Genomic DNA, 27,905 nt, shown 5'->3' on the forward strand with positions numbered 1-27,905 from the left:
CCCAACTAGGTCAAACTCATAATGTAATCCCACCATCTCTACCCTTAACCAGCTGTACGTGAGGATAGAGAAGATGAAGCGAAGCCTCCCACTCCCCCAGCATATTTCAGCTTCTCGTCTGCAGTGCTCTTAAAAAAAAAAAACCTATTTATAATTTTCCAAGTTTCGGAATTGGCATTCATTATCATGCTAATGTCGGCACTGGCCCAGATCATAACAAGTGCCACTGTGGCACGCTTAAATCATTATGTCAAGTTCGCTGTTTGCCATGTGCCAGAAATGGCTCAGTTTTTGCATACATTGAAGGTGTAATCAAAATGTGTATATATATATATATATATATATATATATATATATATATATATATATATATATATATATATATATATATATATATATATATACACATAATATAATATAATAAGTGTATATAATATAATTTTAATACAAGCATACACACTTAAGATTTTTTTGTAGTTTCATGTGGAGATATTCTTTTCTATGTAAAGTTATATACTGTTTTTTTTTTTTAGTCTTGAAAATAAGTAAAAACAATATATATATTGTTATATATTGTCATTCTTGTGCTTTTTTGTAAAAACAAAATACGAGAAAATATTTTCAAATATGATAAATAATAATATAAAAAACAACTATATATAAAAATGTCAAATGATAATAATAATAAAAAAAAAAATAAAAAAAAACTATCCAGTCATCAGTAGTCTAGTAAGAGCAGATTTGTTTTACATGGATTGGACCACTTTATTATTTGTGGCCGACATTGTGGCCGACATTTCTATATCTTTTATATCATTTTTATACATGACTAACTGAATACTTCTCAGTAACCTGCGTTTTACTGCACACTTTTGCTTATGAATAAATTAATCATAGCTATAGTAAAGTCGTCCCCTTGGAATTATAAGGTTCTATCTGCATTCTGAGTAGTTTTGAGATATCGAGCTTTAAAATTTTTGTGTTACATTCGACTGTGTAGATAGAACGTTATTGTTTTTCAAACAAAAAGTCCCATAATGTAGACAACATTAAAAAAAATATCACATAATGTAAATACGTTGACACATAATAAGAATATGTGAATAACTCAATTTTGACAAAAATGTCAGATAGAACCTTATAATTCCAAGGGGATGAAGTGGATTCATAGCGAAAACAAAATCATAATAAGAAATCCTCAGTCATATCAGTAGCCTGGTAAATTTGATATATTTTATAAAGCTGATATATTTTACATGGAGCGGGTCGCCTCATGTGGGCCATCATTTTTTGAACACATGACCAACTGAAGACTAGTGACTTATGTAGCCTGCTTATTACTGCACACTTTAGCTCTTGGAATAAATTAATCATAGCTTACCGCTATGGGATTGATAGTGAAAACTATTGTACGTTTGCATGTTTCATCCACGCCACTAGGTGTCAGTATAAATCCTGTCAGTGCAACATAAACAAAAGATAACTGTGTACCTAGCTTTCATAATAAGCCTTCCATATGCAGGTGCAAAATCTTCAGAGCTACATGTCCAAAGGATGAATCGTCACGTAACGCTTCGAAACCAGGCCCTCGCCAAATACAGCCCTGTTCTTCACACAACCAGCCTGATGAAAGTTGATGAGTAAACAACATGTGTTTCCATTTACTGTACCTGCCTGCAGCCAAAGGGGGGAAAGCCCAAAGTCGACTGTGAAAACACTCCCCGCAGGTGTGAAAATAAAAGCCGGGGCTAAAAATACAGTCAGCAGCTGGGAGTTATTTGGAATGGGCTGTGTGCGGAGGAGAGCGCCGCAGTCCAGCTGGGGAGGCAGGTGTGGATGGGCTGACCGACAGAAAGCTGCCTATTTAGTCACACTGCAATCCCTCAAAGCAGATGCCGCACAAACACGCCTAGCGTTTGCTCAATTTCCTTTTGTGTTGACTCATGCATAGCTTATTTGCGATGGGCATTTCGGTGAGGGATGGGTTGAGGAAAAAAGCTTCCGAGCCAGCCGGGTGAGGAAGGAGAATGACAAATGGAGAGAGCGAAGCAGAGTGAGAGAGAGAGAATAAGGATGCTTTATGCGATCTTAGTGCAATCGACCGGCCCCTGAGCCGAGCCTCCGATTCCCCTTGACAGTTACGCACTTCACTGGTTTTCGCGTTGAGGCGTTTTCGGACGAAACAGGATTCTCTCTCCATTTTGCTTTGTGTTAGTATATCATGTGAAGTACCCTGTATTGTAGCTCTGTCATCACCTATCCATTTAGCTGTAGCTCCTTTTTGGGGTCAAGCGTGGCCAGTGCCTTCCGAGACTTGCCTCTCATTTTTCATACATATCGCCTCAAGGACAGAAGGATATGTAAAAATGACCCCCCGCTACTTTCTCTAATGAGTTCATTTACAAATGACCTCCCTCTCTCTACTTTTTTCTCTTGATTGACAACGGGAGTTCCCTTTGACCCACATGTGCATCTGTTATGCGACCCACATAAGCCAGTAAGATTGAGTGATTGAAGCATTGTGAACCTCGGGGCAAGTCAGTTTTTGTCAGGCCCGACTTTTCCGTGAAGCCCAGTCTGCTTTGAGCTCATTTGCATGTTCAGCCGCATTGGTTTCTTAACTCATAGAGTCTGCAGGAGTCCCCGTCTCACTGGGGAGTCAAGTGAGTAACGCTGTTAGCACTAATTAGCGAGATTAGCTGCGCCGCTAATCTCCAACCCAAAACAATCAGAAAAGAAAATCCCATGTTGTGACAATTATCTGTGAAAAATATGTGAAATATGTGAAAAATTGGATCACCTTTTTTTTTTTTTTTTTCAATTCTGTTTTTTCAATGATGTGACATTTGGGAAATCTAGGAATGCTGTCTGCTTCTGAGAAAAGATTGGTTTTACTAAAATAATTTAAGTTTAAGATTAAGTTTTAAAATCAATTATTTTGTGCATTGCATATTAGTCTATTCATGCAATGTAGTCAACTAATAACTAGTTTTAAGGAAGCCTTGGGTTTTGGGGTTCACCTGACTCATATTTCACACATTTCTTAGTAATTTCTGAAAAAGGGATATTTCAACCAAAAATAAAAATTCTCAAATTTACTCTCACGCCATTCCAAACCTGTGTAACTGACTTCTGTGAAATGCAAAAGAAGATATTTTGAAAAATGTCCTAAAGTTGTTTTTTAGTTGTCCATACAATAAAAGTCAGTGGGGTCCAATATTGCTTGGACCACAACATTTTACAAAATATCTTCTTTTGTGTTTCACAGACAACAGAAAATATTACAGGTTTGTAACGCCATTTTTAGAATTTCCATTTGAATTAATTTAATTTATTTATTTATTTGTATTTGTGTGACCTAATCAACCTTGCTAATGGTTGGTGGCTGTGATCATAGGCTTAAATTAAATTTAAGAATTGGGCATGCGATGGAAATTGTGATTGCCTTTTCTTCTCTGTAATGAAACATCTTCTCAAACGTACAACAGGACGGGAGTTGATTTTGTCCATAAGCAATATATACAATTAGACAATTGGATTGTTGCGAGAGGGAAGGGAATCCAATGTATTTGATTTAAAGATTACAAGGGCACAAATAATAATGTGCACAGAAAAATAATAATCACTGCAATATTCCATTAACAATAAGGATAATCAGGTTTGATTTCATGTTGAATTTCATATAAATCTTATTCATAGAATCTTATAGAATATGCTTCTTTTTTTTCAGTGCAACTTAAGCGGCTGCTTAACTTGGTATAGAAAATATATGTTTTTTAAAGCAAGGCATAAGTTACAGTATGTTGGAGTAGTGAAAATTATGACTGGCAGGGCCTGCTGCTCACCATACACAAAACACTGGTCTCTAGCAGCCTGGTGTCTTGTGGATGGGAGTTGTTATGAAGTTTGATGTCTCAATGTAGTTTTACTCTTGCTTATTGAGCAATGCAGCCTCAGAAAAGCCAAAACACCACAGCTTGCAAATGGAAAATTCCAATGACAGACGGACACTAGAGACAATAACGAAATGTGTGAGGGGATATAAAGTGTGTTGCCAAATATTCTTTCATTTGCAAGATAACCTAACATTTTCTTCCACAGATTCCAGATGAGACCTGTTACTATTTTTTAAGTAGTTAGATTCAAAAACACTAACGTGTATTTTTCCATAAGACATTTATAGTGTATGGAGAACCTAAGTTAGCCAAGAAAAATAGCTTTCACTTGCAGTGAGATCAGGTTAGCAACGTGTTATTGAAGTAACAGCTTTACTTGAACAACTGTGCCTTAATCCTGTCCTCTGTTACAGCTATGCACCTTGGGGTCATTTAAGATCCAGATTCTTCACCAGAATTGGGTCCAAGCATGTGTGCTTATAGACTTTTCTGGTCTTCTACCCCTGCTCTAATTTACATCTCAACTGTGGGCCAATTCTGCAGAGACATGCAGACCATTTGTTTCAAATACATGGGCTCAATACAAGAATTCTATAGTAGATTCTCTTGATAATAATAATAATAATAATATATAATAATTGATCACTCTTGTGTCATTTCAAAGTTGTGCAACACAAGAAAGATCAAAAAAAGTAATGCTTTCTACAAAACTATTAATAAATATTAAATTTCAAGCACCATATCAACATATTAGAAAGATTTCTGAAAGATCATGTGACACTGAAAGCTGGAGTAATCCAGGAATAAATTACATTTTACAAGATGTTAAAATAGAAAAGTTATGTTAAATGGAAATGATATTTTACAGTATTACAATTTTTACTGTGTTTTTTACTATAATTTCATCTATAAGTTATATCAGTACACATTTTAAATAAATTAAACCTTAGTAAGCAAAAGAGACATTAAAAAATGCACAAACCAAACTTTTGAACAGTAATGTGTTTGGTTCATTGAAAATGGTAAAATGGTTCCCAACTCAAGTCTCAAATCTATAATTTTCCTCCAAAAGACTGAATATAGCTCACAAGTCATAAGGACTCTTTTATGCTTCTTTTATGTGCTTTACTGACACATCAGAAACACTGAATTCTGGGGAGTTGTGATTGAATGTGGAACATTAGTATGATTTGAATGTTGAATGTTGGTGCAGTGTTTGTGAATATGTTCCGCAGATAAGTGCTTATCTGCCGGATGTTGTGCCAGAGTCGGAGCTGTTTGATAGGGGTGCCATGTAAAGCTGTGGAGGGTTTTGTGGTTTAGTGGGCGGCTGGGAAGGCACATGGATACACAGGCTGCTTGCGGGTGTGGCAAATAGCCTAATCCCACTTTAATCTGCTCACACTCTGTGTAAATAACTGATTAGAGAGTGACACACACATGCCGAGAATCCACAGCCCACAGCACTTTCATTTCACTGTTTGAGTTTTTAGTATATTGGTGCATCACTTAAGCACTATTGGGATGAGATTAGCTTTCTCTACGATGTTTGAGTTCATTATTAACCTAGGATGATTCCATGTACTGATTTGACAGGACTGAGATTCATTTATTTTTTTGTTGTGGATGTTTGTTCATGTCATGTGTTGTGGATATTTCCCTTACAAAACCCACTGAAATAAACAAGACCTGTATGGGACAATGACATATTTGTTTAAAAAGCTAGTGTAAAACACATGTGGCATGTTTATTTCAATGTTTAAAAAAAAAAAAAAATCTAAACTATATACTACAAGACAATAATCAAATGTTAAAATTAAAACTTTTATATTTCTTCGATTAAAAAAAAAAACGTTCTATTTCTTTGATAAAAAATATTTAATTTTGAGTTTTTTTAATAAAACATTTTGCTTTAAACAATAAAACATTACGTTTTAGTTAACACTGGTAAAACATATAGTAATACTATATTTACATTAGTATTTACTAATAAACATGAGTATTAACATTAGTTTTTACCATATTTACATTTACATACCAATACTTACATTGCATACACTAAGTAAATCCTTATTTTTCTGATTTCTTTTTACAAAAATATTTTTTTTAAAAAGCATTTTTTTGTACTGAATTATTGAATTATTGTTTCATGTGTTTTGGGTTTCAACACATAACTTTTTATAACCGTACATTTTCCTGTGGTCAAGTTATCAGATATTTTAAGAGATTTATTGACCCTGATTCATCAGCAGGGATCCTCTCTATGAAATAATCTCCTGGTTTGTGTTTTTTTTTTTTTTTTTTCATATTTCTGCATTAAGGAAATTAGCTTTAGTTCCAGTATTCGACAAAGGTCAAAATAAATGAGAGTTATTTTTCAGAAAAAATAATGCACCACAATCACAGACCGGATGGGACTGGATTTTCCAGAGGATGTCCAAGTTGAAAAACAGTAGGTAAATTGGTAAAAAAAAATTTATATATATATATATATATATATATATATATATATATATATATATATATATATATATATATAATTTTTTTTTTTTTTTTTATATATATATTTATGCATCTGTGAAACACATTTATCTGAGCTCCTCAGGGAAAACTAGTCCCATCCGAATAGTGCTATATTTGATTAAACACTCTCAAGTTTGCATTTGCCCATAGAGGGATTGCAATGTTTTGGGATCACACAAAGATGGATTTATCTGATGACTACGGCTGCTATCTCTGAGAACCCGGTGTCATATGTGACATGTATGTTCCAGAGGAGCCAGACACCACAGGCAGTCGTCTGTGTGTCTGCGAGTGGCCATATGTTGCACATCCCTGTGTCGTGGCTCAAGGGAGATGCTCCCCTAGAGATGAGAGGTTATTGTAGTTTGAAATGAATCCCTCATTCCTCCCCCTTTCCCATCATGCTCCGTCCCCCTCATCTTCACTCACTCAGTCATCCTCATGGGATTGAGAGCAAAAAACACAGCGGTCTTGATCAAACAGGTAGCCGCCACCAAATGCTGTCAGATGGCTTTGGTTTCGCCCCCGGTCCTTTAAAAAAAGTGTAAAAAAACAGGAGAAAACAGGCTGCTTCAGTTTCCCCTTTCATCTCCCTCCAGATGTGGTTTAATTTACTGCGACTTGGCTAATTATGGTAATTAAGGATTAATTACTGTTGATTACTTTCGCATAAACTCATCACCAGTCAAAGAGCGAAGCCTTATGAAATGTGCCACGCGTGCAAACACACCACAGGGACCTCGGCAAGCATGTGTGGGTCCTTTTACATGCTGTCGCTCGTTTTGAGACCCACAACAGAGCGAGGTTACTGCTCTCACACGCTCACCTCTTCTCTCAACACCACCTGCACAGATGAACATCAAAGTATGACCGCACTCAGTCCTGCTACCTCATTATTTTTAAAGAGTTATTTGATGACACGTACTCTTTAGACACATCACTTTTTTGAGAATGTTACTGTAGATTTACCCAAACACGATGTGTAATTTCTTTTTTTTCCCATTATTTATTAATATATTTATGTCAATATTTATTCATTTTTGTTTTTAGAAACTATGGTTTTTCTTCTTCTATGAAATTCTAAAGGAGATGTTTTGAAGAATCTCCACTGCTATCTTTTCCATACAATGAAAGTGAATGGTGACCATGGCTGTCATGGTAGATTTTAAAGGCAAAGTGACATTTTTTAGGATAATGTTCCTCTTAGAACTGAACAATATATCATAAATATCGCAATATATCTTAGTGTGATAAGCAAATCTTAGAGTCTGCAATTTAATTAAAAAATATATGCACTGTGGGTTTCATTGTGACGTGCAGTGCTATGTACATTTAAATATAATTATTTTCCAGCAAACCGCCACAATAAAAGCTTGACAACTTAATTTTTGAAAGTGAAAAGAAAAGATACATTTGAAATGTTTTTTTTTATTAATATTTTAAATACTATTACAACATTGTATTTATTATATTTTTACTAGTACACTAGCATTATTAAGGATTATTTTCGATGTTGCTTAATATTTTCTATTTAAGAATAATAATGAAAGTAACTTACAGCTACTAAATGTTTAATTCTAAAGAACCAATTCCCCCCACTCCCATAAAATGATGGGTTACACTCACCAAATGTATTTATTTATTTATTTTTTTCAGTGTTCAGTCCTAGTTCCAGATAAGATAAGTTTTGAAAACTTGGAATAGAACCCATGAGTTATGAACTGCTTTTATAATGCATTTATGGTGCATTTTTTATTTTATTTCGGAGCTTCACAGCCACATGGTCCCCATCCACTTTCATAATAAGGTAAAAAGCAGTGTTAACATTCTTCAAAACATCTGCCTTTGTATTCTAAATAAAACAAGTCATACTGGTTTAGAACAAGATACAGTGAGGCTGAGTAAATGACTTTCATTTTTGGGTGCACAATCCCTGCAAAGCTGTCTTCACTGCTTTGTGTGTGTCAGCCTTCAGGTATAACTCTGCAGGTATATTCGAGGAGAAAGATTACTTGATTTCCTTGGCGGTTGATTGTTGCAGAGAAATCCCTCTCTAACATGCAATGCTCATAAATGAAGCAATATACAGGGACATGGTGGATTCCCTAAGGAGAAAAGATTAAGTCATACGCACCTCTCCCTTTAGTAAACAGGCACCACACACATGCAAGGGATGACAGAGAGGAAACCATTCTGCTCCAGCTCGATTAGATTAGCAAAAATTCACTGGGAGAGGAGGAGGGGGAAGAGAGTCAAGCGTACATAATTAATTCGGACTTTGATCACTGTCGCTGTCTTTCAAAGGGATCATTTCCCATCTCCAGCTCTTTTTAAGAGACAGACATTATATAGCAACCCTAGAAATTTGACACATATACGTTAGAAGCCAATACAGAGTGTCAAAGTGAAGTTTTCTTGACACAGTCAAAAGCTGTGAACTTAATAGGGCCCTTTTTTAAAGATCTAAGATCATGGTCTAAAGTGCATGGCGCAGGTACACTCAGGGCATGTCCGAATCCACTTTTGCTAGTTTAACGATGGGAAAACGGTCGGTGCGCCCGGGCGCATGGCCTAATCCCTATTCTTCTAATGAGTAATGGGTGTGTTTTGGGCGTAATATGCAATAAACCAATCAGAGTCTCATTTCCCATCCCCTTTAAAAGCCATTTGGGCTTGCGCCATGACAGGTTCACTATTTACATTTCGGAATGTAATTTTTCATTTTTAAAAATGTTTGTGTGCTGCTGTGCATCCCTGTGTGTGTAATAAGCTAATTCTACTTGCGTTGTGCACGCGCCTATAGGCGCATATTACTACTATACTTTTTAAATAACAAAGAAAAAATATTGCACCAGACTTTAGACCAGGTTTGAGTTGGTCTATGGCACAGTCTATTTTCAGTTCCTCAAAATAGCAACGCGCCAACAATGCGCATGAACACACCTCTTTTTAGACCAGCACGCCCATGGGCAAACAAATGTGTGCAAATGCATTTGCTATTTAAACAACGTGGTCACATTGTGCCGGGTGTATGATAGTGCCCATAGTTCAGATGTTGTTTTATGGTTTATGTGTCAAACACCATGAACTTAATGAGCCTTGCTCATGTATTCTTGTTTCTGTGAATCTGTCCTGGAAACATACCCAAGCGAAAGATATCTAATTTAGCCCAAAGGGTAAAAAAACTCGGCTAGCTTAATGCGCCAAGCTGAAGTCTGATCAGATCTAGCGAGGTATGTTTCCAAGGCACCTTAAAAGACAAGACTTTTATAGCCCGAGGACACTTTGTTTCGCCTGTTTTGAATAAGAAATTCTTTTAATGAGGGTCTTTAAGTAGAAGTGCATAGCTCTGAATTGTCTTGTTGTGTGCACCAGACTGCCTGGTGGAGGCTTGCTAATGCTAATCACAGTTATTAGCTGTAGCTTGGGGGCCAGTGGCGTCCCAGCTCTCCGCTCTCCTCCCAACCCATCTCACTGACCAGTGTCCATTGGGAGGGGGAAGGGGGGCCATAGAGGGAACAACACCAAAAGGGAACAACGGCACTAAAAGCTGCGTAATGTAACGCCTGTCATCTCGACTCCCACCAGCTGTCATCACTGCAGGGTACTCCAGTTCATTTTTTTAATTGACTCCGTACTTTACCATTCCATTTCCTTACCTTTCTCCTCCTCCTCCTCTGCATCTTCAGCATTCATTCTGTCACCCTCTGATTCCTTGAGCCTTTCTTTCATTATTAAGGAGAGTCCCCCTAAAAGACTGCACAGTTTTGAGTTTTTCCAAATAAACGCTGAACTGAGTTAAATGAATAAAAATCCTGTCATAATTCTGCTAAATGCATAAATGTAAATGCAAAATGTAAATGTAAACCAAAACATGAGTGAATGTTTCATACAGGACTAGCGAGACATGTTTTATTTGTGTAGTGGGATGAGATTTTTAGCATGTGACAGTAACACAGAACAAAATAGATCAGCGAAGCCTATTCAGAGTCCCTACAGCACAGACAAAGAGTGAAGAACACAGAGCTGCGCTGAATAACTCTGGATCTTATTATTATGCTGCCTGTACCATAGATAGTCTCTTTCTCTCGCTCTGTCTCTCTCACTGTATTCAGGCTGTGTAATGAATGACGGCAATGTTATATTAGCATGTCGCTGTCCCTCTTTTGATCTCGTGGACGGGTTGGTGACAGGCCCACCATGACACAGAAAAGAGAAAGTAATTCAGAAATAGAGAAAAGCTGAATAGATGGCTCCAGAGATTTACAAAGCTTTAATGCTCTTTGCTATGCAGCCTGATATAATATTAAATTTATTCATCCAATTTTCTTTTCTTATTTTCCAAAATACAAAATCAACTGTAAATTGTGTTAGCAGTGCAAGGTTGTGGGTTCAAATCCCAGGGAACACATGTTAGATAAAAACTGATAGCCTGAATGCACTATAAGTCACTTTGGATAAAGGCGTCCGCTAAATGCATAAATTTTGAATATAAATTAAAATAAAATAGTTATTTAAAAGTAATGAATTTTCTTTCTTTTTTTTTAAATAAACATTACAAATATTATTGACTATTACCTTTAGCCAATAATAGTGTATCTTCATCAGTGCATCCCTGTTAGTAATTAAGGCATTTAGGCAGAAATTAAGGTTACAGTGATACTTTATTTGTAAGGATACATCATAAAACTTACCTAAAATTGAATGTAAATTATCTTTTCAAATGCAAAAAAAATCAACCCTGATCCAAGCCTCTATCGTTTTTACTTTATATTCTCTCCAGGCGTGTCTGAAGCAGCAGTAAAGTGTGTGATGTAGTGAGGTGCATTAGATGCTTGTTGGCTGACGGCGCAGGTCTGCTTGTAGATCTCAGCTCTCAGGTTACCGTATTGACTGCATCTGGAGAGGCTCCAGGGCCCAGCGCTGGCTGCCAGTGCCAATCCAGGAAAGCAAACTTTCATCATCCTTGTCAGGGCCATCACAAGCGCCTTGTTTGACCATACATCTTCCTAATTGTGACAGAATACTTCAACATTATTAATTAAACATGCTTTCATTTAAGATGCTCAGAGGGAGTTGAGGCCTGGGAGGGGGCGGGGCAGTATCACTGTATGAAAATACAGCAGCACTGGGGCGGCTTGTTTGCATTTTATGCTTTTACTTGCATTTTTTTTTTTTTTTGACTGGCTGGCTGTCTTTGTGTTTGTGTCTCTCTGTCTAGTTATTATAGGATCGAGGTTGTGTTAGTGTAAACGCCAAATGACAAAATTAAGTGGTTTCTAAGAGGCTTTCACAGTAAGACCGTAGTGGGAGAAGGTTCCTCTGTCATCCGTATATTATAGAGTATCTTGTATGTGCGTATGTGTGCGTGCATTCATTCCGGTGCTATTAACACAATGTAATGCTATTGATAGGGCCTCCTCCATTCACAGATCAATTATAGATGAGTACAGAGAGAGGTGGGATTTGTCTCCTGTCACCATTTAATGAAAACATGCCAGAGAAGGACAATTACTTCATCTCTGGCTTGATATTTTCATGCTAGCCACATCACAGTAATTCTTGTTTAGAAACTAATAAACTTTGCCTCATTGACTAATAGAAGTAGGTAAATGAGTTGGCTTAGTAAAATAATGAATTTACACTACCATTCAAAAATCTGGGTCATTTTTTTTTCTTTGAAAGGAATTGATACTTAGCAAAGACGCAAAAACAAAAGATTTTAAACATGCAGACTGGTTAATTTTGTGTCTGTGTGTGTGTAAGTAAGAAAGTACATAAAGACATTTTGGGCCAGACCACAACAAATGAGAACTGCCCTCATAAAAATGGTTATTTCTGATCAGTTTAGCATAAGTGCAGCATTTGGTAAATATGTAGAATAGAAACATACCATATTGCTTATTTAAATTACAACCCGAATTCCGGAAAAGTTGGGACGTTTTTTAAATTTTAATAAAATGAAAACTAAAGGAATTTCAAATCACATGAGTCAATATTTTATTCACAATAGAACATAGATAACATAGCAAATGTTTAAACTGAGAAATTTTACACTTTTATCCACTTAATTAGCTCATTTAAAATTTAATGCCTGCTACAGGTCTCAAAAAAGTTGGCACGTGGGCAACAAATGGCTAAAAAAGCAAGCAGTTTTGAAAAGATTCAGCTGGGAGAACATCTAGTGATTAATTAAGTTAATTGATATCAGGTCTGTAACATGATTAGCTATAAAAGCTTTGTCTTAGAGAAGCAGAGTCTCTCAGAAGTAAAGATGGGCAGAGGCTCTCCAATCTGTGAAAGACTGCGTAAAAAAATTGTGGAAAACTTTAAAAACAATGTTCCTCAACGTCAAATTGCAAAGGCTTTGCAAATCTCATCATCTACAGTTCATAACATCATCAAAAGATTCAGAGAAACTGGTCCTGTGGGCCAAGGCTAATTTAAAATGGACTATTTCAAAGTGGAATAGTGTTTTATGGTCAGACGAGTCCAAATTTGACATTCTTGTTGGAAATCACGGACGCCGTGTCCTCCGGGCTAAAGAGGAGGGAGACCTTCCAGCATGTTATCAGCGTTCAGTTCAAAAGCCAGCATCTCTGATGGTATGGGGGTGCATAAGTGCATACGGTATGGGCAGCTTGCATGTTTTGGAAGGCTCTGTGAATGCTGAAAGGTATATAAAGGTTTTAGAGCAACATATGCTTCCCTCCAAACAACGTCTATTTCAGGGAAGGCCTTGTTTATTTCAGCAGGACAATGCAAAACCACATACTGCAGCTATAACAACAGCATGGCTTCGTCGTAGACTAGTCCGGGTGCTAACCTGGCCTGCCTGCAGTCCAGATCTTTCACCTATAGAGAACATTTGGCGCATCATTAAAGGAAAAATACGTCAAAGACGACCACGAACTCTTCAGCAGCTGGAAATCTATATAAGGCAAGAATGGGACCAAATTCCAACAGCAAAACTCCAGCAACTCATAGCCTCAATGCCCAGACGTCTTCAAACTGTTTTGAAAAGAAAAGGAGATGCTACACCATGGTAAACATGTCCTGTCCCAACTATTTTGAGACCTGTAGCAGAAATCAAAATTGAAATGAGCTCATTTTGTGCATAAAATTGTAAACTTTCTCAGTTTAAACATTTGCTATGTTATCTATGTTCTATTGTGAATAAAATATTGGCTCATGTGATTTGAAAGTCTTTTAGTTTTCATTTTATTAAAATTTAAAAAACGTCCCAACTTTTCCGGAATTCGGGTTGTAGTTTTTTAAAAGGTACCTCGACTTTTAGCAATGCTGAAAAATAATTCACACGTTCTACTCCCAAGGAGATTTTGCAAAGAACTAAAGAGCCATGAGTCTGCTGTGTGCCATATGTCTGTCTTTCTGATATAAAAATCAGGCCAAATCCTCCTGTCTCAACAGTAATCCATTCCACTCTTTGACTCCCAACTTAATTCCCAGAAGTTGATACCATTGGTTTAGACGCTGAAAAGATAAACCCCCTGACTAAACCTAGCTCGAAGCCCCTGACTGCGTTAGTGCTTCGTTTCTCCTAAAGACTTTTTTATTGTTCCAAAGAAGGATTACCAGGCTCTGCAACCTTGTGAACGAGCATACAATTTAAAAAGATTACAATTTAACAAACATGAGGAAGATGTGAGTTTTTCTGGGGATTATCACTGGGAATTCCAGAGCCGCATGGGATAGTGAAATTAGGTCTTGCTATCAGGTGCGTGGGTTCTAGATGGGCAAATCAGCTGTGACAAGGGAAACGCTCAGGAAAGCGACTGCTGGGAGGGTGAAAATAAGACTTGTCAGAGGAGAAGTCACATCAGAATAGCCTCCAAAAGTAAAATGGTCCATTAGAGACTTAAAAAAAAAACACTGCAGTTCATCATGCCAAATAGCACACGCCAAAAAATTAATTAAAAATAAGATAATAATAATAATAATTATAATAATAATAATAATAAAAAACTAACTGAGAGAGAGAGGAAAAAAGAGAAAGATGGGGTAACATGGGGTAGCATGTTCCACCCCCCACATTTACACTGACATTTAGATTTGGGGCATATTGTTGTTTAGCCATTTTTCCATGCATAATTGATGCATTATGTTAAACTAAAATATTACTATATCTGTGAAAAGGCATTGTTTTGAAGGTGTGTGTCTTACCCCATCTTCTCCTACAGACTGAGATAGACGGAAGAAACCAACGGAAGACAGAAAGAGATAATGATCTGCTCCACAGAAAAACTGTTAATGTTTGTCTGCGGGTGGTTGAGTTCAGCTCAGTTCACATCAGCAGCGCAATGGGCACAGACCACTCACACACACACACACACACACTCACACACACACGCAGGACCGGCAGCATTATGGCTTAATCGATTGCCATGCCATTACTGAGTCAAAATAAATAAAGTGCATTGCGTCGGTTTGGGGTAATTAAACAACAGCAAAGTGAATTGTATGATTACCCGCATCCATTGTATTTATTTAATATATTTCATGCATTTAATTGTGCACTGGAGGATATGGTTGAAATGAATAAATCATTATTTGCTTCATTAGATTTCCTCTCCAGATGAATGTTGCGCACTTCTGGGCCTGGGTTTCTTTAGTCGATGCCGTACACCAGTCACGTTCTACTCTTGCTGTCTCTTTCTATTATAAAGGCATACGAGACTTGCTCTTTTTCTCTTTGATATACATATAAAAAATGCTATTGATATATATAAAAACACTCATGTTTTTTTATTCATTGTGAAATAGTTGGGTGGGCATACAGTTGAGACGAGCCTGAGCCTTTAAACAAAGCAATATCTTTTGAAAACAGCTTGAAGTTATCGTCACAGAGTTGAAGCGATGACGGTGCTATGAAAAGAATCACTTTGTGTGCACATGCACCAAAGAAGCAGGATGTTCACTGTACTACTAGGAGTCTCTATAGAAATCTGACTTCGCCTGTGTCACTGAACTCTTGACCTCTTGAGCTGTCTGACAGCCCCTGACATTTGCAGTGGGAGTGGGCTGATTGGAAGAGGCCAGGCTGATTGGGTTTGGGTTGAGGAAGCTTATTGGTTGCCTCATCATTTGCTGTCATCTTCAGAATGATGTCACAGGAACATTTGCATTGCCACTACTGCAGCAGCGGCATCAAGCATGGGATGTTTTTGCAGGTTTACATACTGCATAAGCCATATGTGTTACATTTATACTGGCAGCTCTCCAAGGGACATTTACTTGATCAAAAATACAGTAAATACTGTAATATTGTGAAATATCATTGCAATTTTTTTTATTTTATTATTATTATTTTTTTTAACAACAGCATTTATTTAGAGTATAAATATTTGGAAACATTATAAATGTCTTTACTGTTAGCTTTAAACAATTTAATGCATCTTTGCTAATTGCAGATATTAATCTTTACTGAACCCAAACTTTTGTAATGCATTTTCATTTTTATTGAAGGTTTATAATATAAACTTTATATACAGATCTTTTTGAATATCGTTTTTATTTGCATTAACATTTTTTTTCTTCTTCTGTTATTGCTGTTGACCTTCTACAGAAATGAATGGCTGGTTGTTTGTCAAATTCTTGGTAAATCTGGATTTGTGTGTTCTTTGTTACTGGTAGAATGGCTGCTGCAGGTGCTTTCTGCCTTCAGTCTGCCTTTACTGAACAGAACAGAGGGAGAGACATCTAGTGGCACACAAAGAAAGAACAGTTTCTAATGTTCTAATAGCACTCCACAAACAGCCAAAACTCCATTAGGAGTCCTTATATAATCTTATTTTCTTTCGTAGTGTAATAATAACCATTCCCACAAAGAATCTTAAATATCTTCCACACTTTGCTTGTTTGTTTCCTGCTAATTTGATGATAGTTTCTGCTACCAATGAGAGAGTGGTATACTCTTAGCTCTGTTTAACACATTTTACTGAATCATTTGACCATATTTTAAATGAAAACAGGTGAACAGGGTCTTCTTCAGAATAATTTGAACAGTACGTGTATATCAGAGCAGCAGTGGAGCGAAACATTTCAGTAAGGTTCAGGCACAGAACTGAGCACCACTGTAACAAAGCCAATATGAACAGTGATACATGTACAGTCTTAAAATCAAAGAGCAAAGTTCCATGGTATATTAACTTATTCTATATATTAACTTAAGTTGGAAAAATGTTTCAAAGTTTTCCAGAAATCCTGACAGTTGAACAGCTATGAAAATAATCAGTGGATAGTGGACAGACAAGTAAAATAAAAGCCTTTTCTCTGACATTTTCTAGACCAAGACCCAAAAATGACATATAATAATTTATTCTAAATTATTGTGCAAATCAATGAAATTAAGGTTTTATTATCTCATACCCTGCCAAGATCAGTGTATATTTCCTCATTTTTGTCACAAAGAAGAGAGGAAATAAAATGAAGGCCATATATTAATCCTCAAGCTCTATAATGTCCAATAAAGAGACAATATGATGTTATTATTTTGATTTTATTACAGACATTAACTTGACCATTATGGAGGTCACTCAAATAATAAATTATATATATATATATATATATATATATATATATATATATATATATATATATATATATATGTGTGTGTGTGTGTGTGTGTGTGCTTCTCATTTTTAAGTGTCATATTGAGACATTGCAATTCTTAGCTTTACTAATATAATATACTAGATATATTATTCCAAGTATGCAGTTAATCAGAAATGACCACTTGATGTCTACTACTTAGCCCAAGACAACATAATATGTCTGAAAACTTTCAGGATTTCCAGTGGCTTTGATGACTGAAGGCTGTTTTAGCAGTTGAACCTTCAAAATGACTCAAGTGTTTATTCTCTCTTCCCTTCAGTACTCAGTATTCGTGGAGCTCAGGAGGAGGAGCCACCAGATGCTCAACTCATGCGATTGGACAATATGCTGCTAGCCGAGGGCGTGTCCGGACCTGAGAAAGGAGGCGGGTCGGCTGCAGCCGCCGCTGCAGCTGCCGCGGCAGGCGGCGGCGGGTCCGATAACTCGGCCGAACACTCAGACTACCGGGCCAAGCTGTCCCAGATCCGTCAGATCTACCATACAGAATTGGAGAAGTATGAGCAGGTGAGAGAACAAGTCTGGACTTCTGGAGATCAGACCTTTGTATAAACGCAGGTGCTCTGCCAAGCACACCAAAAAAAGTCCTCAGGTTAGGATATTTGAGCAGCTCCTGTAGTTATGTTTACATGCACAGAGATTGATTCGTGTGCTGCCCCTCTGTGCATGTTCAGGCGTGTAACGAGTTCACCACCCATGTGATGAACCTGCTGAGGGAGCAGTCTCGCACTCGGCCTATCTCCCCTAAAGAGATTGAGCGCATGGTGGGCATCATCCATCGCAAGTTCAGCTCCATCCAGATGCAGCTCAAACAGAGCACCTGTGAAGCGGTCATGATCCTGCGCTCCCGCTTCCTAGATGCCAGGTCTGTATAAGTGTGTCTGTGTGTCTAATACTACATCTAATATATGTTATCTATTTTCATTGCAAACATGAAGTAAAAAGACAAAGTGTTAAAATATCAGACCCCTAAAATGCACCAAAAATTTAATATGATTTTACATTTTTAGTGGATGTTTGACATGTTTTATTTTCAAGTAAAGTGTCCAAATATATACACACTACGGTTCAAAAGTCTGAGGTCTGAAGTCTGTTTTTTTTTAAAGAACTCTTTTCTATGCGAAGAAAGACTTCATTTATTTGATCAAAAGCACAGTAAAGCTTTGATCTATACATTGTGATCTATTATTTGAAATATTATTTAACATTTAAAGCAGTAAAAAGTGTGCTTGTTTTTATATTTATATTTAATGGAATTCAACTATGTTCATACATTTTTAAGTGTGAATGAAATTTCCAAACACTCTTTGAAGCCACTGTATTTACACAGCAGGTTCAAATGTGAAGGACTTTCTATACATTGTAGCTTCTGAATCAAACTGGCTTTGCTTTTTCCCCTTTCTCACTCTCTCTTTCTCATTCTTGCTTTCTCTCTTTCTTTCTTTCTTTCTTTCTTTCTGTTCTGCCATTTTCCATTAGACGAAAAAGAAGAAACTTCAATAAGCAGGCCACAGAGATCCTGAACGAATACTTCTACTCCCACCTCAGCAACCCATACCCCAGCGAAGAGGCCAAGGAGGAGCTGGCAAAGAAATGCTCCATTACAGTCTCACAGGTGAGACACACCGACCTTCACCCCATACAGAGAGGCAGAATACATACGAATGCTTAGAAATATGTAGTACAAAGAAACTAAAGAGATCTCAAGCAACATTAAGGTTGAAATGAATTTATGTTCTTTCTGATTTAATCATTCAATCTTGTCTTCTCAGGTATCCAATTGGTTTGGAAACAAGAGGATCAGATACAAGAAAAATATTGGAAAATTCCAAGAAGAAGCCAACATGTACGCCGCCAAAACCGCCGCTAACGCAACCAGTGTCTCCACCCACGGCAGCCAAGCCAACTCGCCTTCCACACCAAATTCAGCCGGTGAGTATTGCGATAAATCGACAAACAGACAAAAGATGTGCTCGTTTTTCATTGGTCTTCGGTGAGTTTTAGAATATAGCCCTGCTAGCGGTGCAGAAACTGCTAATTTAATGTCATCAACTGGCAAATAAGCACTTCACCATGGTATTGTTTGGAATATTCGTCAATTGCCTGTTTTTAATTTCTTCCCTTTACCGTAGAATTCCCATAATACCTCTCTTTATGAGATCCAAATCTGCATCTTCTTTATCTACATCAGCAGCTTTGCCAGCAGCATCGCTTATTTAAGACTTTCGCTTTCCACTACCAATAATTCACCCTTTACTTTCAAAAAGTTCTGCTTTTCTACAGGATTGCTAGTCTGACTTAACAGTTGTTAGGCTAAAATTGTATTTGCTTTATCTGGTGTGAATGCACATAAACTATTAGCTGGCTCGGTAGCTGTTGTCTGGTTGACCTCCTGGATGTCATTATGACGAGATGGTCAAGCCTTTTGTCATATAGCCTTGAAGGGATTAGAGGTCCATGTATATTCAATTAGTGCTCTGCGGCTTTTAAAGCGGAAATTAGGTTAAGCCCTGCTCTCTCTTAAACATCTTGGGAGTTCTCCTCCATTAAATGACAAATAGTATTCTTTGATTCCTTCTGTGATTCAATTAGCACATCCTGAATGACTTGGCTGTGGCAGTGTAACTGTACTGTCCATCTTAGATGTCACTGTAAAATTAATGAAAGACTATCTTGGTCCTTCTTCGCCCATTGTTGTTCTTGAAACACTTTAATAGCTATTTTAGATTTTTTTTGTGCTTAGCAAAAGATGCGGTCACATTAGCGAAATTTCGGTGCAAGTTTGCCAGCCAAATAGGTTCATTGTCAGTAGTGTAGCAATGAATAAAGCAGACCTCACACAGAAGTCACTTCTAAACCAAGCAGCTTTCTGTGTGACCATCTTGAACCGATGTGAAATCTGCTGGGGGAAATTTTTGGTCCACATACAAAATTCAAGAATGCATGAATTTCTGTTAAAATGACTGGTTTTTACCCACAACAATTTGCCAAACAACAGTAAATGTTTCTGTATCTGAAGACAAATGTCTACGTGTGGCATTTAACTACATTAGAATTACTTCGTTTCCCTACTAAAACACAACAGCTTAAACTTGCTTAAGGTGGTTAGCTAGTTACCCAGCTTTTCCAAAATGTCAGGCAAGTCTGTTTTGATGGTTTTAGAGGGATTTGGGCACTGCCCAACCATCTAAAGATCAGCATATCCAGGTTGAAAAACTAGCTACGAACAGTAAACAACATTAGGCAGGTTCAGCAGGGCTGTTCTTAAACCTAGTGAACAACCTTTCTGTCAGCTTACTATTTAGACAGCATCCTGACTGAAACGGAACTTAAAAAAGACTGATTTATTATGCTGTCTATTATATAAAATAAAAAAGTGTAGTGCTTATAATGTGAAGTACACTGGAGACTAGAATGGGCAACTGGTTTAGGTCTGTGCAATAAATCATAACCAATATTTAGTGTAAAAAAAAAAAAAGTTATTGATAATAAACTTTTGAGTAATTTTTTATATTGAGCCTATATCTAGATATTCAGGTATGTGTCAAATAAAAAAAAAGGTCTTCACAACAATCCGCCAAAATAAAAGTTTGGTTTAAATTAAATAAACTATGACAGTAATGTATTGCTACAGTAACCTACATACAGTAAATTGTACTTCTTCAATAATAAGAATAATAATCTTATCATACAACCAAGATATTTTTTTTCATTCATGTTTTATTTTATACAGTATAAAAGGTTTGTTGTGCAACACTTTATTTGACAAAATAAATGCAATAAAAATGCAGTGTTTTGTTGTAAACTGTTATATTTGTGGTTGATTACATTTTAAAACATACTGATTAAATTGTTCAACTTAAAAACAAAAATTTAACTGATTTCATAGGGCCCCAAGTTAAAAGTTATATTTACTTGTAAACAAACAAATTATTTTTACATTCATTCTCAAGGTCTGATAGATATGTGGAATGCATTTCCTTCCCCATTAATGGTTTGAAATGAATATTGTGATAAATACTGATATCAAATGATATTGAAAAAAAATATGTATGGCCATATTGCCCAGTCTTAAATTGAATCCAGTAGTTTGGCATTGGCGTGTTGCTAAGCTAATAGCTTAGTCCCCTAATAGACGTAATAATACAAAACAAACGAAAGATTAGGTACTTTTAGATTGAATTAATTATAACATTTATAATGGCACATCTCTCTACTTGTTCTAACCTTGGATTTAGGATTTGGAATTTGGTACTGAGTTTGTGTTGTTTTCAACACTTATAGTTATGTTTACTAACCCCCCTTACTTTAGTCTTACTGTTGCATGACCATTTCTTGTCTTTATCTATCCCTGTCTTTCTCTGTCTCTCTCTTGGCCTCTCTTCCTCTTAGGTTCTGCTGGCTCTTTTAACATGAACTCTGGGGACTTGTTCATGACTGTGCAGTCTCTGAATGGGGACTCGTACCAGGGGGCCCAAGTCGGGGCCAACATTCAGTCACAGGTAGGGAGCACCACTAAGAGAGGGCAGATGACCAGAACTAACTGAATTCAGTCAATCACACATTGTTCTGTCATAACGGTGGTCCTGATTACCTCATTTTCAAAATCACCTCTTGGAATCCATTAGTGCTCAAATTCTTTTGTTATATTTATTAAAGTTCTAAGAAAGGACTCTTAGAATTGTGCTGCTGCCTTTTTACAGGGTACTTTTGTTAACTGAGCTTTGAACTCCATTTGCAAGCAAGCATATGCCATTCTGAAAAAAATATTAATAATATTTTGTTCTTGTGTTTGCCCATATTTTCAAGGGAACTTTCACCATTAATACTGAATGGCATGTCTATGTCATAACTGATCAAATAGACATCATCTTGTTATATATCCTTGTCACAACAAAGTTCATCTCTCAGCACCACCCTGCTCATCATATTGTCTGGCGTGTGTATGTTTCTGTTCAGCTGCGGCTGACTTGACGGGCCTCCTGACCTTGAGGACGGGCTGGGGTTACAGTTTGCCTCCAGCAGTTGTACACTGCTCCGTGGCCATTGTCAACTTCCAAATGAATAGACCATCAGAGATAGTTTTGGAAACAATACAGCTCTTGTCAGCGGGTTTGCCTATCTGTCATGCTGTCACATCCGCCACCGTAGCTGCCTGTCCTTGCCCAGTACACTAGCACCCAAACACAGGGTGCTTCGGTTTGTCCCCTTTTGACGTTTCTAATGTTTTCCTCCCACAACAAAGTTACTCTTCTAAAGGCTCAGGGTGCTTCATGAATATTCAGTGCGGGAATCCTAGAGGAATCTTCTGAAATTAGTTCATGTGGTGCAATAATTACACAAGTGAGATTTTACGTGTGGTTTTTTTTTTTTTAGTGAGTGTGTGAGCTTTGATAGTGCTGAGTAAAATATAGAAAATATATTATAAAATATATATAATCTCATATAATTTTTTTGGTTTATATATGTTAACATTTACAAATACACATTATATATGTGTGCATTTACATACATATAAATGCAATTATTTAATTATTAAAATATTACTTAAATATTTTCTAATAGATAAAATTTATATTAGAAAATATTTATACTGTATATATATGTGTATATAATTATGTACTGATTTGATAGTGCTGAGTAAAACATATACAGTTTATATAATATATTACAATAATATATATATATATATATATATATATACTGCTAGTTATTATAATAATTATTATAATTATTATAATTATGCTTTATTATAAATGATTTTAATATAAGTTGTATATTGGTGGTTTGATTATTATTATTTTATTTTATTTTTTTACATTTAATTATCTAAATTCACCCCTATAATTACACTCTAATCACTGTTTTTTTTTTCATGTCAATTCAGAAACACATTGTATCCTTTGTTTGATATCTGCAGTGCAAACATTTCATTCAACATTTTATGACCTTTTTGGTTGCCAATATTCTTTTGATATCTGGGTGACCTTTTCATAGCAGAAACATCTTTGTTTTGTATCTGTATTGTCTAAACCCAGTCTTTTGTTTGTGCTGTGTTCTTCTGTCTGCAGGTGGATACTCTTCGCCATGTTATCAGTCAGACAGGCGGATACAGTGAAAGCCTCGCTGCCAGTCAGATATACAGTCCACAGGGCATCAATGTAAGCCCAAACTTAGCCTCTTCACTCTTTCAGTGCTTCCAAAATCACTTTCTGTCTAAGTAGGTACTACATTTGAATTTACTTCACAACCGTTAATAAAATTAATTTGGACATACTATGTCCGCCATGTTGATACTGTCACATGACCTACCAGCGTCAGTTGCGTCACTCCACTGCCATTCAGAAATCCTCTCCCGTGGCCTCATGGGATAGTAAAGTGTCCATAGAATGCGCACTTCAGTATCCGGACAGAAGAAGTAGGTCATCTGGGTACTTTTTGCCTACTGTTTTTCTTTGAATACTATGAAACATGCGGACATGCGACTCGCCTAACATACTGTTTTTTGCCTACTGTATAGTAGAGAAGTATGCAATTTCGGGTGCAGTGTTTGTCTTTTGCTATTGTATCTGATTCAAGTCAAGACCAGTGCCATTAGCCTGATATTTAAAAGTTTGGGGTCTGTAAGATTTTTTAAATGTTTTTTGAAAGTGGTGCTCACCAAGGCTTTATTTATTTGACCAAAAATACAGTAAAACGATAATATTATGAAATATTATTACAACTTAAAATAACTGTTTCCTATTTCAATTTATTTTAAAATATAATTTATTCCTGTGATGGAAAGCTGAATTGTCAGCAGCCATTACTCCAGTCTTCAGTGTCACATGATCCTTCAGAAATCATTCTAATATGCGGATTTGATGGTAAAAAAAAAAAACTATTTTTATTATTTTATATGTTGAAAACAGTGCTACTTATTTGGTTATGGAAAATGTATTTCAAATTGAAATCTTAAACAATGTAAAAAGCCTTTACTGATCAATGCAATGCATCATTACTGAATACAGGTATTGTTTTCTATTAGAAAAAATCACTGAGCCCTTACCTTTAAATGGAACAGTGTGCATGTATGTATATATCTGTGTGTGTGTGTGCATGTGGTTATACCCACCTCTATCTATTTTGTTGCCATATTGATTAGCGGTGCCAGCAATATGCACACTAGCAAGTAGCAACAGTCACCAAGGTGACCGTAAATGTGACCACTGATCTCTGTTAGTGTTACCACAGCCACATAAACAGCAACAACATCAAAGAAGCCCAGACGCAGGTGTATTCTGGCCACCATACTCATTCAAAGCCTGCGTTGGTGTCCTTCGCGCATTAAAAGAATCGTGTTAACCAGAGGAGACGAGCAGCTCCACCATCAGTTTTGTACTAGGGGAGGAGGGTTTAAGAGAGAGGGAGAGCGAAAATGGGAACACAAACGGCAGAGGCCAGCATGTAAAATCCACAGCGACAAGCTGTGTCACCAACAGAGGAAATTGATCAGACAGTCTCAAGGGAGGGCTGAATAGAGATTTGGGACAGCAATCCAACTGCATTGGTCATATCACACATCTGCCACCTTAACAGCACTGACAGGGAGCCAGCAAAGTGTGAGGAGGAAAAAAAGGAAAAAAGACAAACACAGTAACATGCTCTCTTTAAATAGCTGCTCTGAAGCAGAGCCGAATGTGTCCTGTGGAGGTGGCCCAGCGCTTCTGTGCCACCTATGGCTGATGGAGAGCATGTTTTTGTCAGGACAGCTTACAGTGATATAAATGAATACATCTTTGAGGTCATTTGAATAATATATTTATGAATTAAACAAAATCTCAAAAAAACTTATTTTCTGAAAAATATTTCATTCACATTTTAAATGTAAAAAAAGACATTTTATCTGAAAATGTATTTTATTCACACACATTTCTTAATTAAAATCTATAAAATCTCTGGTCTATTATTCACTGATTTTGAATGTAAATATGTCTGAATTAAGTAATATCTGAAATGATTTTGAATGATTACGAATTAAATAAATGGAATAAAAATCTAAAAGCGTCTTTAATTCACATATGTAATTATTTTTTAATTAAATAAGATCTAAAAATACATTTTAGCTGATCATTTATTTTATTCACATAGATTTGACATTTAAATATGTCTAAAACCAATTAATTCTGATAAGACATTTTATAAAAAAAATAAAAATAATAATTACATTCACATAAATCTTAAATGTAAAGATTTCAAATGAAATAAAATCAGAAAATATATTTAAGCTAAATTTTGTTTAATTCACAAAGTGTGGCCTAGTGGTTAGAGAGTATGACTCCTGACCCTAAGTTTGTGGGTTTGAGTCTCAGGCTGGCACTACCACGACTGAGGTGCCCTTGAGCAAGGCACCAAACCCCCAACTGTTCCCCGGGCGCCGCAGCATAAATGGCTGCCAACTGCTCTAGGTGTGTGTGCACAGTGTGTGTGTGTTCACTGCTGTGTTTGTGCACTTGGGATGGGTTAAATGCAGAATTCTGAGTATGGGTCACCATACTTGGCTGTATGTCATGTCCCTTTCACTTATCTGATTATTTAATTATTATATATTTTTAAGTGACATTCTTGCTGTCATTTCTTATAAATAAATCTGAAAAAAAAAAATGATTTCATGTTTGTATCAATAATTAAATCAACATTTTATACCTGAACACTTTTAACCATAGATAAAAAAAGAAGAAAGCAGCACCCCGAAAAGCTGTGATAATGTAGCCAGAGAAAGTGTCTCAATCTTCCAACAAATTCACTGTCTTAAATAACATTACGATTTTCCTTCTCTACCCAGATAAGTTATTCCCTTTTTTTCAGTTGTGGATAATGACGGCCTGAGACATAAAGCATGCGCTGTAATTACGCCTTTGAAATAGACATGAAGTGTCACCAAAGCTGAAGATTTGAAAAGTTTTTTCCCTCCGCGCTCTGCTCTTTCTTTTTTGATTACAGACTGCCTCTATCTAAAATAACAGGCTGGGAAAATAAGAGGCTGCCAAAGCCCATTTCTAGTCCTTTTTCTGATGGCATGGAAATTGCTATTAATGCCCCAAATGGTCTTAAGGCAACCTGTCTCCCGGACATGAAATGGCCTCCATTTTAGGTGGCCATTATACTTTCATTCCTTTAGCCAATGTGATAATTTACAATAATTGATTCCTCCATCATCTGTCTTTTGAAAATCATGTTCTGGAAACGACTCGCTATGACTCGTAATATGCATCATAATGCTGTTTCTTTTTACTGCCTCACTTTGTGACTTCCTTCTTGCAAAAGTGTGTTTATAGTGAGGGAATTCATTACAGTCGCTCTCGTTTAGATTTCACGACGGGGTTTGTAGCGAGTCACCTACATCTTTGCATTCAGATATGCGTTTGGATTTTTAAATGTGCACTTTATAATTTTGTCTTTCGTTTGTTCCTCACCAAAGGCGAACGGAGGCTGGCAAGATGCCCCAACACCCTCCTCAGTGACCTCACCCACGGAAGGACCCGGGAGCGTCCATTCTGACACCTCCAACTGATAAGCAGCACCCTCCATCCTCACAGCGCGTGGGGTCTTCAGACTGATCCAGCGATCCACCCTCCTCAGATTGGGATTAACGTCCTACACGGTCACACACAATCATGCCATACTCCCGTGGAACTTTGGGATATTTTACAAGATTTTTGAAAACAATTCAAAAAAAAAAAGGAAAAAAAATATATATATATGTGTGTTTGTACAGTTTTCACAGTGTATTTTAGGTGGAGCAGGGTGACTAACAAACCTGTGACCTTTTCAGTCTTATGAGGCAATTGTTAATGATGGAACAAGCAGTCCTTGTGTTTCAATTTGAATGCTTCATTCTACCTCTCAGCAAAAAGAAAAAAAGAAAATACATGAAAGAACAGTCCTTGTTTTCTACAATTAAAAAAATTACCACTTGATATAATGCTTGAGAGGAAGCTCTCCTTATCGGTACGGTCAATTATTATCGCCTCTTTTGTTCGTTCATTGTGATATATTGACTATTCTTTTGTTTGTTTATTGTTTTCCCTTCAAAATTTTTCAAAAGACCTTCCAGTATCATTTCAGCTATATTCAAGTATTTCCTTTGACATATTTTGCCCAGTAAAACTGATTGTTCTTATACGTCTTTGTATAAAACGTGAAATAGGATGTTTGGAGGTCACTCATACCATTTCAAAGCTGATTTTCATATTTTCCCCATAAAAGCCATCAAAAGCTGTCCATTAGATAAAGAAAGAGGTTTACATTTATCATAGAGAGCAGTCCAAACAACTCTGTTGTCATAGATTTCATTTGGAGTCATTTCCTCACTCTTTGAGGACACTGTCTGCGAGTCGATGAAAATATAACTGATTCCGGAAATGGTGGAAGCATCAAGTCATTATGGTCTATAATGACATTTCCTCCTTGCTTTCACTTCAGATTGCTTTCAAACGCTCCCTTATTCCCTCTCTCCCTTAAGTGAAGGAATTTTACATAAAGAGCAATAATTATGTAAATTTATATTTATGCCCTTTACTACCCCATATCATTAAAAAAACAAGCACTAATGCTCTTTATTGTTTTGAATTAGTTGAATTAGTTTTAGTATATTCCCTTTTTCTTTACTTATTTCTTATTATCTTATGTTCACTAGCTAAAACCTTGAAGCTTTCATCAAAAGGCCATGTCTTAACAAATGCTAACCTGACATTTCATTGTTTAATTTCAACTATGAGAGACAACTGTAAATGTACAGATTTAGAAACAAGCAATGCACTTTTAACGTTACAGCCGAGTGTTGCTGGTAGCCGAAATCCTTTGTGGAAAGGC

At 36.5% G+C, this 27,905-nt stretch overlaps 1 protein-coding gene across 3 annotated transcripts in view; it reads left to right on the top strand.

Annotated features, from left to right (window-relative positions):
- The window catches only part of LOC132155109 (pre-B-cell leukemia transcription factor 1-like), a 62,766-nt gene extending 35,123 nt beyond the window's left edge, over positions 1-27,643 (top strand). The window contains exons 3-9 of one of the 3 annotated variants that reach the window (XM_059563906.1): positions 17,314-17,558; positions 17,726-17,916; positions 18,531-18,666; positions 18,824-18,983; positions 21,444-21,553; positions 23,123-23,212; positions 26,512-27,643. In XM_059563906.1, coding sequence (XP_059419889.1) covers positions 17,314-17,558; positions 17,726-17,916; positions 18,531-18,666; positions 18,824-18,983; positions 21,444-21,553; positions 23,123-23,212; positions 26,512-26,604 — 1,025 coding nt within the window. In that variant the 3' untranslated portion in view covers positions 26,605-27,643. The remainder of the gene's footprint in view (positions 1-17,313; positions 17,559-17,725; positions 17,917-18,530; positions 18,667-18,823; positions 18,984-21,443; positions 21,554-23,122; positions 23,213-26,511) is intronic. The other 2 variants (XM_059563907.1, XM_059563908.1) reach the window with 2 other exon arrangements.
- Positions 27,644-27,905: the final 262 nt, after the last annotated feature.

The sequence above is a fragment of the Carassius carassius genome, chromosome 12, assembly GCF_963082965.1.
Source record: "Carassius carassius chromosome 12, fCarCar2.1, whole genome shotgun sequence".
Lineage (NCBI taxonomy): Eukaryota > Metazoa > Chordata > Actinopteri > Cypriniformes > Cyprinidae > Carassius > Carassius carassius.